Raw genomic sequence first — 16628 nt, forward strand, 5'->3', positions numbered from 1 at the left:
TCAACCCTTGGATAAGATGCAGGACCAGAAACTCCATTTGCAGACAAGTGTTTAGGGGTGCAAACCAGTTCTCCTGCTTTGCACTGATGAGGGGCAAACACCCTGAAACACTTGTATGCAAATTAAGCTTCTGGTTTCTTATCCTAAGTTATGTGGCAAGCCCTTAAAATGGTCAACATTGACTTTTATCATTGCTATTAGTGTTCCTATACTTTTCCTCTATTTAGAAGCAATTAGCATATTTAAATTGACAAAGCAGCATGGCATGACCAGCGTCTCTGAGAGTTCACTGCCTGTGTGATATCAGGTACCAAGACAAGAAAATCAAACTAAAGAGGCAGGCGCTAGATGGAGAATAACCTCGGGAGGAAGAGGCTTTGGAAGTGCTCTGTCAGAGCACTTAACGCCTCATTAGCATATAAATGAATTTGCAGAGTTCTCAGTAACACAGCAACAGATAGAAGATATAAAGGTGTCAATGAATTTAGCTTTCAAAAACCTGCATGTCCATATATGTTGTTTGGGGGATTGATCTTACTAAAAGGTTTCCTTTAAAGTCAGTGTCGACCCTCTAATGAAGCGTAAGGTGTCAGAGACTTTGCTATCTTTCACTGTGAAGAGACAATTTGTAACTGAGAAGTCATACTGTACAGTTTTCACACAGCATCATCTTCTGTCCCCATAAAACTCCAACAATGTCCTCCCTCGTTTTATCTTTTATTGTTCGTCCTGTATTGTATTATATGTCATGCGCTATGTTATTAGTATTAATTGTCACTGCGCGTCCTCCTATCTGGTGACTAGGAGAGATGATGGCTATAAATCCCCCCTTGTGTGCATAGATGGGCAGTAGTCGCACATCTGCTCCGAGGGGTCCTATGTATGACATCATCGGTAAAAGGAGCAGACACAACTTTCTTTATAATAAATAGGGTACACCATGTCCATCATGCCCCATTGCACCACCTCACATGAACTAATTCTCCTGGGGGGCAAAAAAACCTAGCAACGCCAATGTTGTAGCCCATCGCCCCCCACAGCAGGAGTCGTTCCCCTATGCGGCACAGTACAGGAATTTGTCGGTATGCACTTTTCTCTTCTGTATTCCTTTGTTGGATTTCATTGCAATGAAAGAAAAGAAAAAAAAAAAAGAAATATGGATGTAGAAATTCCTGTGCATGCGTCAGAGGGTAATGGGCAGCTTGTGTGATAGTTGTGTCTCTCCCTCATGTTGTGAGGTAATAGAATAAACAGGAGCCCGTTTCCTGCCCGGGAGCTGCTGATTGGCCGGAGGACTCTCCAGGAATGTGCAGGCTCCTTTATATGGAGTGCAGAGCAGCGCAGAGAGCAGAACGCCTGCAGAGCACAGAGGAGTACAGAGCTCAGCAGAGGAGACCAAAGCCACCGAGCAGGACTAGTGCCCAGTGAGGACACCAAGAAGCGTAAGCGGACGCGCGTAGAGAGCTGACCTTACTAAACCTTCCTTGCTTATGGATGTCACATTCCGTAGGGGCTGAAATGTCTTAGATCCAGATCTGCTTTTAAATATTAGTTATATTTTGTATTATCAGAAATGGGACTTTACTCGCTTTACCGTCACTATTTTAGGATATTAATGTTTTTTTTATTCTTTATTATATTTGAGCGTACAGCTTTATTGTACGGTTTATAGTGTCACTTATTCTGCAGCGAAAATATAATTCATTATTGGTATATTAGTAGACCAGTTTTTGGGGTTTTTTTTTTTCTTTTTACTTGGGGGTTCAGCTTCTGAATCATTTATCCATGAGCACAAATATAACACAATTTTAGACTATTTTTATATATGAGACAATGATATATTTATAGTTTATTAATTTATAGTTAGTGTTTTTATACATGATAGTATTTGTATGTATATTTCTATATAGTATAATAAACATATCCATGTGAGAATATATATTTACGCATATATATATATACACACACATATTTGTGTGTGTACTATACTATGTACATGTAATATACATATACATTTATGTATGTATAGCACATGAATATAGTGTCATGCACACACATAAATATGTATTTATATATTTTATATGTGTGTGTGTGAGTATATATATATATATATATACTGTATGAGAGTGTATGTGTGTATATATATATATATATATATATGTATAGATAGATAGATACTACATTGCATATATCTAGATCAGATATGTGACTTTACTTGTAACTTTTATAGTCACTGAACTATAGGCAATTTGGGTGATTTTATATTTTCCAATATTATTATATTTTTACCTGCAGTTATTGAATGTTTTATATAGGTATATCTAGCATATGTAGATAGTTTACATTATACAATATTGTACTACCGGTGTAATATTACGCATGCGATTTATCTTCTCCCTGCCCTCCAGCAACACTTTGTTTTTACTGCTTACCTGTAGTTATCTAATTGGATGCAATCATCATGAATGTCATTGAACTTGGTTTTTCGGTGCTCTCTTTGCAGTCTTTGTACTTGCAAATAGTTTATTAGTTGGTTTCTTATTAGACTTTGCCCCTTTGGTATGGTGCAGGGTTGCCCCCTTGGTATGGTGCAGGGTTGCCCCTTTGGTGTGCTGCAGGGTTGCCCCTTTGGTATGGTGCAGGGTTGCCCCTTTGGTATGGTGCAGGGTTGCCCCTTTGGTATGGTGCAGGGTTGCCCCTTTGGTATGGTGCAGGGTTGCCCCTTTGGTATGGTGCAGGGTTGTCCCTTTGGTATGGTGCAGGGTTGCCCCTTTGGTATGGTGCAGGGTTGCCCCTTTGGTATGGTGCAGGGTTGCCCCTTTGGTATGCTGCAGGGTTGCCCCTTTGGTATGGTGCAGGGTTGCATTCATAGAGTCTCGTCGTTACTGCTTGGTATACTTTACCTGTAGCAAATACTAAGGACTAGTATGCAAAGTGCTTCTGACTGCTGAAAGATGGATATTAATGAGAAATTATAGAAATCTTATTTTTTTTTACCTTTTTTTTTAAGAAATCGCAACAATCGAGAGAATGGGAATAATGAAGGGAATATTTCTGTTGGTAATGTTGGCTGTACCTCACACAAACCAAGCTTCAGGTAAGTTTCACCCCTGGTCAGAGAGGAACTAGTGATGAGTTCATTAAAATTTCATATATTCTCTTGATAGTTGAGTCTTGATGATAAATAAAGATTTAGATTACCTTCTTACATTGCTTGAATTCGGTCTTTTCTCTATCACAGAGAATGGAGCAGATGACAACAGTGTATTTGACCTGTTCGAGTTGACTGGACTCAACCGTAGGATCGGTAGCCGTAAAGCCCTAGGAGTCCTTCTAGCCAAAGGTCCAGACTCATCAAGCCCAGCTTATAAAATTGAAAATCCTAGTAAGATACCACCAATTCCAGAAGATAAATTCCAAGATTTGCTGGATGCTATTCAAGCCGAACGGGGTTTTATCTTGTTGGCGACATTGAAACAATTGAAGAAGACCAGAGGCGCTCTGTTGTCTATTGAGAAAAAAGATGGCTCAGGCCATGTATTTAGTTTGACCTCCAACGGTGAAGCTGGAACACTAGACTTGAGTATGAGTGGAGACAACAAACAGCAGGTAGTGTCTGTTGAGGAAGCTAGACTATCCACCGGCCACTGGAAGAACATTACCCTTTTCATCCAAGAAGATCGAGCTCAGCTCTATGTAGGATGTGACAAGATGGAAAATGCTGAGCTGGATGTGCCTATCCATCATGTTCTCAATGGAGATTTGGCAAGCAATTCCCAACTTAGAGTGGCCAAAGGAGGAGTGAAAGATGACTTTCAGGTAGGTCCTACAACAACAACTCATGTAATGAATCAGTCTTAGGTAGTGGCGTAACTCATTTTTTTACACTAGTGGTGATGACTACATCACTTTGTTAATGCTCAAGACATTATGGACTACTCAAAGGTAATTGATGCATCTCTTTTTAACAGGGCGTGCTGCAAAATGTGCGTTTTGTGTTTGGAACCAGCATGGATGTGATTCTTAGGAACAAAGGCTGCTCCAGCTGTAAGTACAATCAGTCCGTTGACTCAAACATACCTTGAAGATAGTCTGCCTGCCGTTTGCAAAGCATCCTAATTATTGCACGTTTTGCACCATACATCCCTACCTGGGATGATCACAATGGGACTAGACCTCCTAATAAACATCCACATTAGTTAAATTTGGTATTATAGTCCACCCTTAGTTAAATCACTAATCTTGGTGGACTTCAGTAGAGTAGAACTCAGTAGATGACCAAGGATAAGTCATCAGTTCTACAAGTGTTGAGATCTAGGCATTATTTTTCCAGTTAGAAGATTAAATTCTATATTTCTGCATTTTTTTGTTTTTCTCTACAGTCAACTATGACATGGACAATTCTGTAAATGACTCGCGCCCGGCCATTCGCACTAATTTTATTGGCCACAAGACAAAAGACTACAATGGCGTTTGCGGTCTTTCCTGCGATGACCTGAACAATATGTTTTTGGAAATGAAAGGTCTACGGGCCGTCATCTCGACTCTTCAAGACAGAATCGAAAAAGTGGTAGGTGGAATTTGAGCAATCGTTTAAAACAAAAATGAATACAAGCCTTTAATAAATATGGAGTTTAATCTTTTGATCCTATATTTTTTAGAGAGAGGAAACTAAGATGCTTGCCAGCGTAGCACCGGGCTGTCTACACAAAGGCGTGAAATACAACAATAAAGATGAGTGGACCGTGGACAGCTGCACTGAATGTACATGCCAGGTAAAACCACTTTCTACTCCAAGTCCTTGGGGGGTGATTAACTTTATTTTTTTTAACCAAATCATGAATATTGACCAAATCCATTCTGTGTTTCTTTTGGTAGAACTCCATAACTATCTGCCATAAAATTTCTTGCCCCTTTGTGCCCTGCACCAACGCTACTATTCCGGATGGTGAATGCTGCCCCAGATGTTGGCGTAAGTATTCTATAGATAGTGGTCTGATGAAGCTTAGGTGTGAGGACTTAGACGAAAGAAGAGCTAGAGCCTGTTGAACATAAGCTGATGATTCATATTCCCACATACCTCCATTAGCATTTTTGTGTGCTCCGAGTTGCATCTGAAGCCTCAGGTCGAACATCTCATTTTAAAAGGCGTAGCGACAAATATGCAGAAATTAATCTTGTAAATGCTGAACAAGTTGATTCAGGACAGAGATAAAATAGCTCTCATGAAAGTAGGACAGCTGCAAGTGCTGAACGTTGATAGACCTGCTCAGTCCTGTGAGCTTCATATTTCTATCTCCTTGGCATGTATGGAACTCCCCTGCGACAAATCCTCAGCTTGTGCAGCCAAAATCCTCATGTATCTACTAAAACCTTTTTCCAATTATCATAAGTTATGAGTCTGTTTCGTTCACCTTCTCAGACATATGTGTCTGGATTCAATAAGCCTTTAATTTAAATGCAATCCATGTTATCTGTCCATTACCATGGACCATTTAAACAAGAGATTTATGATAGCTGAACTTATGCTTCAGTAGGCCAGATAAAGTCTTAGTATTACTGTAAGAAATGGGTAATGTATGATTTATTAAATGTTGTGTTTTTTTGTTCTTTTTTCCAGCAAGCGACTCTCCTGATGATGGTTGGTCGCCTTGGTCTGATTGGACTCCATGCTCGGTGACATGTGGTCATGGTGTTCAGCAAAGAGGAAGATCTTGCGATAGTCTTAATAATCGTTGTGAAGGGTCTTCAGTGCAAACTAGGTCTTGCCATATCCAAGAATGTGATAAGCGATGTGAGTAAATCAGATTTGAATTATGAATTTAAATATTGGCAGAGGCTAGGGTTGGCGACGTGTCAGTCTAAAGCCCCCCATTGACATTATACCAATGTGGACCAAATCCACCGATATTGACGAGTTCAGCCAACGCGCTAATGCATTTGGCGGTACCAGACTTTTGAATGTCGTGGTAGATGTCCATCGGACATGTTCAATCTCAGACTGATGATTACTTTGTTCTCTTTGAGATGTCACCAAAGATGTCTATCGATGTGAGTAAATCAGATTTAGAATATGAATTTAGATGTTAGTAGAGACTTGGGTTGGCGATGTGTCAGTCTAAAGTCCCCCATACACATTAGACTAATGTGAATCAAACCAACTGATATAGACAGGTTTAGCTGACACTCTAATATGTAAAGGGGTACCAAGATATTGATTGTCAGGGTAGATGTCAATCTCTGATCTCAGACTGCCGATCACTTTGTTCTCCTGAGGATATGCCACCGGCACAGATGTCTATCAGCAACTTTTTCTTAGAGCACTCCTGTGTATCAGAGAGATGGACGAACGATCAGCCAAAGCATTGTTCTACCAACAGCCATCTAATGTGTATGGTGGCCTGAAGACACCAATGACGTCATACTCATTAATTCTAATCCTTTATGTACTGTGTATTATAGTTGTTTTTCAACAATCGTTCAAAGTTCAGATATAATCTTCTTAAGTTTCTTTAGTCCTTTGATGGTTTTAGGATTTGGGATCACTACATCTTTAGAGCTGAAATAAACATGTCCCATCGGTATGGTACAGACTGATCTGTGCGATTTATGAGTCAGGCTTTTAGATTTTGGATTTAGGATTTGAGTTGTAACAAATACAAATATTTTATATCTTTTAGTTAAGCAAGATGGTGGCTGGAGTCACTGGTCTCCCTGGTCATCCTGTTCTGTGACCTGTGGAAGTGGTCAGATCACTAGAATTCGTCTTTGCAACTCTCCGGTTCCTCAGTTAAATGGAAAGCAATGCTTCGGAGAAGGACGGGAGAACAAGCCATGCCAGAAGGATCCTTGCCCAAGTGAGTATTTTATATAATTTTTTTACTTCTTTTCCATTGTTACAATAATGGAGATTCACTAAAAGATCACAAAATGCGCAAATGAAACAAAGCCATGATTTATTATGTCAACTTTCCAGTGTGTGATAAGTGTGACGATTTACTAAAGGTCACATGGGGGAAAATCATAGGCTTTCATAGACCCTTCTTTGTTTCTATCATGAATGCATTGTTCAGTCGTTTAGAAGAAATTATTAATAAACTTCTTGTCTGACACCTATTTTTTTCCAGTAAATGGCCAATGGGGACCATGGTCACTCTGGGACACATGCTCTTTGACCTGTGGCGGTGGTATGCAGAAACGTGAGCGTCTTTGTAACAACCCCAAGCCCCAGTATGGTGGCAAAGAATGCCTGGGAGAAAATGTTGACAGCCAAATCTGTAACAAACAAGACTGCCCTATTGGTGAGCTATAAACAAAAATTGACTTTGAAGTTGCAAAAAATATTTTTTCAGATCTTAACATAGATTTTTTTTTTTTTAAAGATGGCTGTCTATCCAATCCTTGCTTTGCTGGAGTTAAATGCACAAGCTTCCCTGATGGATCTTGGACATGTGGGTCTTGCCCAACAGGCTACCGAGGAAATGGTGTTGAGTGTTCAGATGTTGATGAGGTTTGTCACCTTCATTAATTCTTGGCTTCATAATACACATCGTAATCACCATTTATGTTATATTTATGGCGTATATATTTCTTCTGACAGTGCAAGGAGGTGCCTGATGCCTGCTTCAACCTTAATGGAGTACACAGATGTGAGAACACAGAACCTGGATACAACTGTCTCCCATGCCCTCCACGATTCTCTGGCACACAACCATTTGGCAAAAGCATTGTGGATGCCAATGCAAAGAAACAGGTCAGTTGCCCGTTTCTAGCTACATACAGTTTTTGGCTTCAGTTGTAGGATGGTCAATGTAAAGTATAGAATATAGTTCATGTTAACATACCTTTTATATTGGTATACTAGGTCTGCAAGCCACAGAACCCTTGTGCCGATGGGACACACAACTGCAACAAGAATGCAAGATGCATCTACCTTGGCCATTACAGCGATCCCATGTTCCGATGTGAATGCAAACCAGGGTATGCCGGCAATGGCATCATTTGTGGTGAAGACACAGATCTAGATGGATGGCCAAATGAGAACCTCACTTGTGTTGCTAATGCTACTTATCACTGTAAAAAAGTAAGTAGATCTGGAAAGTCTTGTGTGGTGGCCTACCAAAACTATTATGAAAGAGAAGAAAGGATTGACAAGTTTAATTTCATTGTTGATCCTTTTGTTCTCCCAGGAGATAATCTGTCACCAGAGGTGTCTGGCAGTGCTTTACTCCACTCTCCCCTTTAAAAACACATGCACTCTTGGTCAAAGCAATTGTACAAGTGTATGGGGGAGTCGGGAGAAATAGCTTTCAGCCAAACTGTGCTCAATTAACTCCAACTATTGTGTTCTCCAGGATAACTGCCCGAACCTCCCCAACTCCGGCCAAGAAGACTATGATAAAGATGGAATGGGAGATGCTTGTGATAATGATGATGATAATGATGGAATCCCAGATGATAGGGTAAGAAAACAATGAGCATATTCATGTTTTCAGCACCTCAGATATTGGGTTTCTTGGCTTTTCTCTGAATTAAACAAAACAGCTGTAAAGTAAACACTGCTGCCTTTTTTGTAGGAGAATATATCATAGAGTTGTGACATTTGCCCAGTAAACTGTGAAATCTTTTGGCCAGCATTATACTATGAAGTGTTTTGCTAAGACTGGACTTTGAAAGTGAAATTGACCCTAAGAGTCCCGCAAACAGCGGGATGCAAAACTTTGCAACAAGCAGTTGTTACCCTTCTTAAATCCCATACGTAGATTCTGACATTTAAGTGATACTTTTTGAGCAAAGCCTACAAAACTTCAGAGCTGTTTGCTTGGGCTAAAAATATTACCTCTATGTAGTCCAAGCAAACTGTCGAAAAGAAAACATAAAAGTCAACTGGACAAACATAACAAAATGTGGTAAAATTGCAAAATGCTAAAAGAGTCTATTCTTTTTTGCAGGACAACTGTCCACTTATTTACAACCCTGCTCAGTACGACTATGATCGTGATGATGTGGGTGATCGTTGTGATAACTGCCCATACAACCACAACCCAGACCAAGCTGACACAGATGCCAATGGCGAAGGAGATGCCTGTGCTGTGGATATCGATGGAGATGGTTTGTATTCTTTAATTTTTGGATCATTTTGCTAATTTTTGAGAATTAACTAATTTTAGCTAGTGGTGCAACCCAAACCTAACCTAGCTAGTAATAGTAGAATTATCCTTGACATGTATTGTTTCTTACAACATCTATAGCTAGTCAGTCACTATTTGATTATATGCTACCTTGAAACAAAGTTGGGGTAGATTTTAATCCCATCATACGTGTTATGATTCTACAGGTATACTTAATGAGAAAGACAACTGCCCCTATGTCTATAATGTGGACCAAAGGGACACAGATAAAGACGGTGTTGGAGATCAATGTGACAACTGCCCATTGGAGCACAATCCACAACAGGTAAACACTCGTTTTTTTTAAGAATTGTAGCTGGTTTATTGCAAAGCCATTACTACAGGAAGTGAGTTTGTTGTCACACTGACCCATGGAGACTTTGAAGGTCTACAAGACCCTTCTAACCCATAAAGGAGACATATAGTATTGACGTGTCCTTTTTTTACTTTTTTGATCGAAATTCATAGATGAATGGCATGAGATGGCTATCTTTGGAAAAAAACATAATTTCAAGAAATCTTGACCCAAGAGGAAAGATAAGGAAGGGCACATCAGTATGACATTATGAAAAAAAGCATTTACCAGCTGGAACATCAAATATAGCTTCCATGTTACCTTCTATGTTCTCCTGACTTTTGAGGTTTCAGCATATAAGACTTCAATATTTTCCACTAGTGTTAGAAGACTCTACGTAAGCGTCAGCGGATAGCTGATCATGAGGATTACTAGTTTAGATCAGCCTGTCTGTGCCATTCTGCATATCATGGATTAGCTACTTTTGTAAAGCCCTTCCTCTTTAATCTTCCTACATTGTTCATTAAGCTGGGCACATGCATAAATTCAATAGCATCACGATTCAGAATTTTTGCTTTCAACGGATGATTTCCCACAAAACAAGAAACACATAATCTTTGCAAAAATAATGTTCTACGTACAACACCAGATTTAGTCATTCCATTCCCAAGAGCTCCCAAAGGATTTCCACTACTATTGTTGGCAGCATACCATCATAGGGAGCCAATATGCCAACATAAAAGTAGTAGCACGAGTTTCCTTAATAACATGGCACTTTTATCCTAAGCTTAAAATCCACCGTAGCCCAAATCTACTTCATTAAGAATATTTCATTCGTACACATGTCAACAATTATATGATGTTGTCTGAACAAATGTTTGTGGTGACGAGTTATATTTGCATGGCTTCAAGTCAGTTGCCTCCCATACAGATGGCTGATGTTCTTCCTTTCTCTCTTCTATTTTAGACTGACTCTGACTCAGATCTTATTGGAGATCAATGTGACAGCAATGAAGACATAGATGAAGACGGTCATCAAAATAATCTGGACAATTGCCCATATATTCCAAACGCCAATCAGGCTGATCATGACAAAGATGGGAAGGGCGATGCTTGTGATCATGATGATGACAATGACGGTATTCCAGATGAAAAAGATAACTGCAGACTGGTGGCCAACCCTGATCAGATTGATAGTAATGGTAAGCTGAAAGTTAATGGTTTGCGATGGAAAGTGGAATAAGACTCATAAATGACCGGTACATCAAAAGATGCTTCAGACTCAAAGCAAACTCTTTACTATTTCCAGGTGATGGACGTGGTGATGTGTGTCAATTCGACTTTGATAATGATAATATCCCAGATGCTGAAGATGTTTGTCCAGAAAATGTAGGGATTAGTACAACTGATTTCCGTAAATTCCAAATGGTACCGTTGGATCCTAAAGGAACTTCCCAGATTGATCCCAACTGGATGGTCAGACACTTTGGCAAAGAGTTGGTTCAGACCGTTAACTGTGACCCTGGCCTTGCAGTCGGTTAGTATCTCTAAAAGTCAAAACTAAAAATGTCTACAACAGAAAGAGGTATTCAGATGACTGTTTTAGAGTTGCTATACATATTGTAGATCATATTGGTTTTTTTTTTAGCAGGGAGATTAACTCCATTTTGTTTTCTCCTCAGGTTTCGATGAGTTTAGTGCAGTAGACTTCAGTGGCACCTTCTTCATTAACACTGAGCGTGATGATGACTATGCTGGTTTCGTGTTTGGTTATCAATCAAGCAGCAGATTTTATGTGGTCATGTGGAAACAAATCACCCAGACCTATTGGGACATGACTCCTACCAAGGCTCAGGGTATCTCTGGTCTCTCAATAAAGGTTGTGAACTCAACATCTGGGCCAGGAGAACATTTGCGTAATGCTTTGTGGCACACTGGAAACACAGCGGGACAGGTAAGCCAATCTTACCAGAAATGTTCTAGGTATAAGACATTAGGTTCTATCAGTGTGCCACATTATTAATGGTCTTCTCTGTTTATATTCTTCTCCACAGGTTCGTACTTTGTGGCATGACCCTCGGGAAATAGGCTGGAAAGATTTCACGGCTTATAGATGGCATTTAGTTCACAGACCAAAGACCGGATTCATTCGGTAAGAAAATCTAAGGGTTACATTTCATAAATGTAAGGCCTTAAATTGAGTTAAGTTTATCAATATATTATATAAAGGATAATAAGAGCTTGGAAAATAGAATTAAGATACATCCACAGTGAATTCCTCGACAGTACTCTCCACATGCACACTATATAAGCAGGAGCATAAAATGGGTATTACCGCTCATTTGATAGCAACTATTTTACTTCTACTGTACAACTGAAAGCAATATCATTTGTGGAGGTTGATATTAGTCTTTTGAAGAGTCACCTTAGAAAAGACATTTACAAGATATATTCTGGCTTTTTTATTTTTCGCTCACCACATTTTCTTTCTTGTTTCCCTTTAGTGTTGTTATGTATGAAGGAAAGAAAATCATGGCCGACTCAGGACCGATTTATGATAAGACATACGCTGGAGGAAGGCTTGGTCTATTCGTCTTCTCACAAGAGATGGTGTTTTTCTCAGATCTCAAATATGAATGTAGAGGTGAGTAATGTTATTAGCTTTGTAAGATTTATTACATTTTACAAAAAGAAAATCCTCAAACATTCACTTTGAGTCATACTTAAAAGTAAAATGTTTCAAAAACTTATGACATGTCAAAGTGACCTTCACCGATCACAGAAACGAATAGGGCAGAAGCACTCAGTCAAGTGTTGTTCCTCTTGGGCTGTGACCTATTCTGCTTGACTCTCCTTAGAGGTGGGGTTAACTACGTAAAAACGCCTACGCGTCTATCAGCTCATACCCTGCCTTTTCTTATTTAGCCAAGCAAAGTTGATCACAGTTGAAGGAGGACAATGCTCAACTAAGAGCTTCTGCCTCTTTGTTTCAATGATTGGGGAGAGTCTCACTGGTCACTCAACGGAAGAGAAGTTCTTAGCTAAGTGATGTACCTCTTCAGCTGTGATTGACTCTTCTCTGAAAGGTGGAGTTATTTCTATACAAACTTGTAGACCTCTATGAGCTCATACACTGCTGTTCTCATCTACCCAAAGAAAGTTAATAACAACCAAAGGAGAACAGTGCTTGGTTAAGCGCTTCTACCCTTTTGCTTCAGTCTCACCACCCAAGCACTCAACAATCTCAAAGTGCTCATCAAAGAGTTGTATCTTTTCAGCTCTGGACTCATCAGAAAGGTGGAGTTAACTGTGTTCGGACCCCATAGACTTCTACGAACCAGTACATTGCTAATCCCTTCTACCCAAAGTGAACTGATCACAGCCTAAAATGCACAAAAACGATTATAGGTTTCGTGGTTTAACACAAGTATGGTGCATCTTCCTATTAGCCATCACAACCATTGTAACATAGGCCATCCGCGTCACTGTCCTATGTACCACTCATCAGACTTTACAGAGTATATTATGTTTACCTTGTATGTGTCTTTGAGGTGTACTAAAACCTTTTACTTACTGATTATGTCATGAATTCTAAGTACTGACTTCTTGCTTCTTCTTTCTTTCAGATTCATAAAGTCCATATCTTATGCATTCAATGAATGTTACGAAACCTCATAGCACCTTCATATATGTTAGATTTGGTCCATCTCTCTGGACAATTTCTTACATCCCCTTTTTATTTTGCTTTTTTTTATTTTGTTGGTTGAAAATATCTACTCCAGAACCTAAAACTAAGGAATCGACATGACTTCAATATATTGTTTTGCTCGGTCTGAAATCTTGGGGAGTCAATCTCCATTTTTTGGAAAGAAAGGCACAAGTCAACCAAGGCGTTAAAGACATTTCTCCTTCAAGTGCCTTAACAAAATATATCTACAGAAAGAAAGATGTCATTAGAAATCACTTTTTTTTTTTTTTTTTGAAAAAAGAAAACATCTTCAAAAGTCTTCGATCTATACAATATATTGGAACCAAACAACAAAGAAACTACTAATGCACAAAATTGACATTTTACTGGAGTGGTTGCTTCACCACCGAAGAGCAGAGTTGCAATAATTCAGGAAACAAGGTGTTTTTTTTTTTATAATTTTTGTCGTGTTTGTTTGAGAGACAACATTCTGTCATTGCCTATGAAATCACCAAGTCTGTTAATACATGGTATACTGATGTAGCGTTATGGCTGATCCAGGCGCGTGCATGATCGGTGGAGAAAACATATCACTGCCTGGATGATAGTGTCTATATGTAGAATGTGGAGCGTGTCAGGTGGACCATATGTTTGTTCGAATGGGTACAAAATGCACTTTTTTTTTTTAGCATTTTGAAAATATATATATAAATATATATATTTGTTAGATATGATACATATCTGTTGGTGCAAAGAAAAAAAAATAATAATGCATTGACAAAAACAGCTGATGGCATCAATTTGGAAATACAGGTATAAATGATGAAAATAAAATAAATAAAAAAAAAAAAAAACAGGACACATGGTAATGATGTTGTTCATGCCTATCAGGCGGGGGTAGACTAGGCTCAGCCTTCATGTGGCTAGGACTTTGTCTTTACAACTGCACTATAGAAATGTGCGCGACTGAATAGTGTGTGAACCGGAGGGAGAGCAAGGCAAGAGGGGTGGAGAATTTAGGTACACTGCACTCTCTGTGCGAAATGTTAAAATGCAAACCATATGTCTCATTCTCCACAGTAATACAACACCCTAATTACACTGCGGCAGGTAGACAGTCCTCCGCTGCAAAACGAAAAAATAATAAAAGAGTAGACCAACAGATGAAACCTGCATGTACAAATATTACCTCATTGTGTGACTGAGAAGCCGAAAAAGTCTTGGACTCGAGAGGATTAAAAAAAATAATAAAAATCGATAGATATTTAAGAATAAAAAAAAAAACATAAAAAATCTACTGTAGTGTTAATCGGTTGTGTATATAGTTACAATGACTTTGTACCCTCCCCAGGAAAGTATTTTTAATTTTTTTTGTTATTATTATTATGAAAGAGTATTGTAATATTTTTTTTTTCTATATTTTAGAAATTCCGTTGCTTATTATTATTATTTTTTTTTTTTTTTGTAAAAATTATTTTTATTTTTTATTTGTGTTGCTGTTGTTTAGTGTTATGGGTTATTTTTTTTATTTTTTTTTTTTTTATGTAGATATGCTATTTAAATAATTTATGAGGAAATGCTTCCCGTTAGTGTCCTGGCTCCTATTTGTATAAACTGTTTTGCACTTGAAAAGAGCTTTGCAATATCTGTCCCATTTTTTTTTAGTTTTTTTTTGTAATATCAGTGTATACTGTTTGTGATAAAGAGATTACTATGCCTTTTGTACACATTTCGAAATGTTCAAATTTTTTTTTTTTTTTGTAAATTGTACAGCGAATATTGTCATAAAATATGAAATAAAACGAAAAAAAATCTATTCCGTCTCTCAGCGATTTCATTTGAAACAAGATTTTCAATTTAAACTTTTGAAATTATTCCATTTAAAATAAAAAAAAATAATAATGTTATTTATACATATATATATGTATATATATATATATATATCCATATATACATAGTATATATAGATATATATATCTATATGTAAATATCTATATATAGATAGATATATACAGTATATACATATACTGTATATATATATATATATATATATACACAGACTGCAGAAAGTGGGACTAAGTAAAAAAGTGAAAAAAAGTAAACAAAAGTTCTAAAAATATAATTCCAATTATTATCTTTTTTTTTCTAAAATAGAAACCCAGTGTCTATAAAAAATAATTCTAATAATAAAAAAAACACTATATTTAGAGGAAACTTGTATGTAAGAATGCCTCTGATTTCTGAAGCATAAATCTGCCCAAAAAATAATTTTGGAATGTTACATCAGATGCCACAGTAGAGAAATAGAGAAGAGAATGCATTTTTAATACCGTGCCAGACATAGACATCTTTTTTTTTTATTGCGGAAAATGATCCAATATCATATGTCTGCAAGTGGCAAAGGTATGTAAACCTTAAGAATTAGCAGATATTTTGAAGTCAGGGTCTGTAGTATCAAACAATGGGTTGACAACCCAGGTGTGAATTGGCTACCTGTATTATTTTATAGAAAAATGATCTTGCAAAGTTTGATCTTCACAACACGTTTCTGGAATGGTCACGAACAAAGGATATTTCTGAGGTCACCAGAAGAAGAGTTCTTGATGTTCCTCAGGCTGGGAAAAAGTTACAAAACTATCTCTAAAGAGTTTAGACTTTACTAATCCACAGTCAGACTGATTGTGTACAAATGGAGCAAATTCAAGACCATTTTTACCTTCGGCAGGAGTAGACAAACAACAAAGATCACTCCAAGTCCAACGAGTATAATACTCCACAAGGTCACAAAGGAACCCAAGGTCACCTCTAAGCAGCTAGAGGCTTCTGTCACATTATCACATATGGAGAATAGAGTGTACAAAGTATTTTTATCAGTGCTCTACCACGTATCCCGAGTTGGACATTGAAAAGTATACAGCATAGGTTATAATCACAGCTAACAGGAGAAAGTGAGATGCACTTCAGTTATTATGAAAATGTGGATATTATGAAAGTTATGAACGTTATTATGAAAATTCTTAGATTAGTCTTATTGTGGTCTTTTGTGGTGTATTGATGACTGTCTGCCCTGCATAATAGCAAGGTCAGTGTGGTCCATAAAAGGTAATAGAAAGGACTGATACCTAAAATTAGCCAGGAATAAGGATGGAGGGCTGGACTAGCCTACCAGAGGATCCTACAATGACATGAAATGGGTCTCTACTACATCATGGTCCCAAAGGTCTAACAGATACAGAAACTCCATTTGGAGATGACTTTCAAACAACCATTTGTCGCTAGAGTCTATTTCTTACCGGCTGTTTCACAAATAACCTATTGGACCTCAGTATGCAATGGTAACAACAAAGTTTACTATACAAATAAAAATGGGCATGCATATGGTATGTTTAGATTGTGGGCCAGCAGAATCACCTTCCCTAGTGGGCCTGAGGATCTTTATTCCGATACTGGATTGAAGACATACAAACCTGACCCA

The 16628-nt window shown here is 38.0% G+C and overlaps 1 protein-coding gene across 1 annotated transcript; it reads left to right on the forward strand.

Moving 5' to 3' along the window:
- The first annotated feature begins 1282 nt into the window (after positions 1-1282).
- Positions 1283-14007, forward strand: THBS1 (thrombospondin 1). The gene is made up of 22 exons (XM_073639199.1): positions 1283-1442; positions 3011-3097; positions 3242-3819; positions 3972-4047; positions 4383-4570; positions 4662-4775; positions 4879-4972; positions 5621-5794; positions 6681-6857; positions 7128-7301; positions 7383-7510; positions 7601-7753; positions 7865-8083; positions 8355-8462; positions 8952-9111; positions 9338-9456; positions 10433-10667; positions 10775-11002; positions 11148-11419; positions 11520-11617; positions 11970-12109; positions 13092-14007. Exons 2-22 carry the CDS (start codon positions 3031-3033, stop codon positions 13097-13099), a joined length of 3510 nt encoding a protein of 1169 aa, XP_073495300.1. The 5' UTR covers positions 1283-1442; positions 3011-3030; the 3' UTR covers positions 13100-14007.
- The last annotated feature ends 2621 nt before the right edge of the window (positions 14008-16628 follow it).

This window comes from Phyllobates terribilis, unplaced genomic scaffold (assembly GCF_046119375.1).
Source record: "Phyllobates terribilis strain yellow unplaced genomic scaffold, ASM4611937v1 Scaffold_7__3_contigs__length_470593459, whole genome shotgun sequence".
Lineage (NCBI taxonomy): Eukaryota > Metazoa > Chordata > Amphibia > Anura > Dendrobatidae > Phyllobates > Phyllobates terribilis.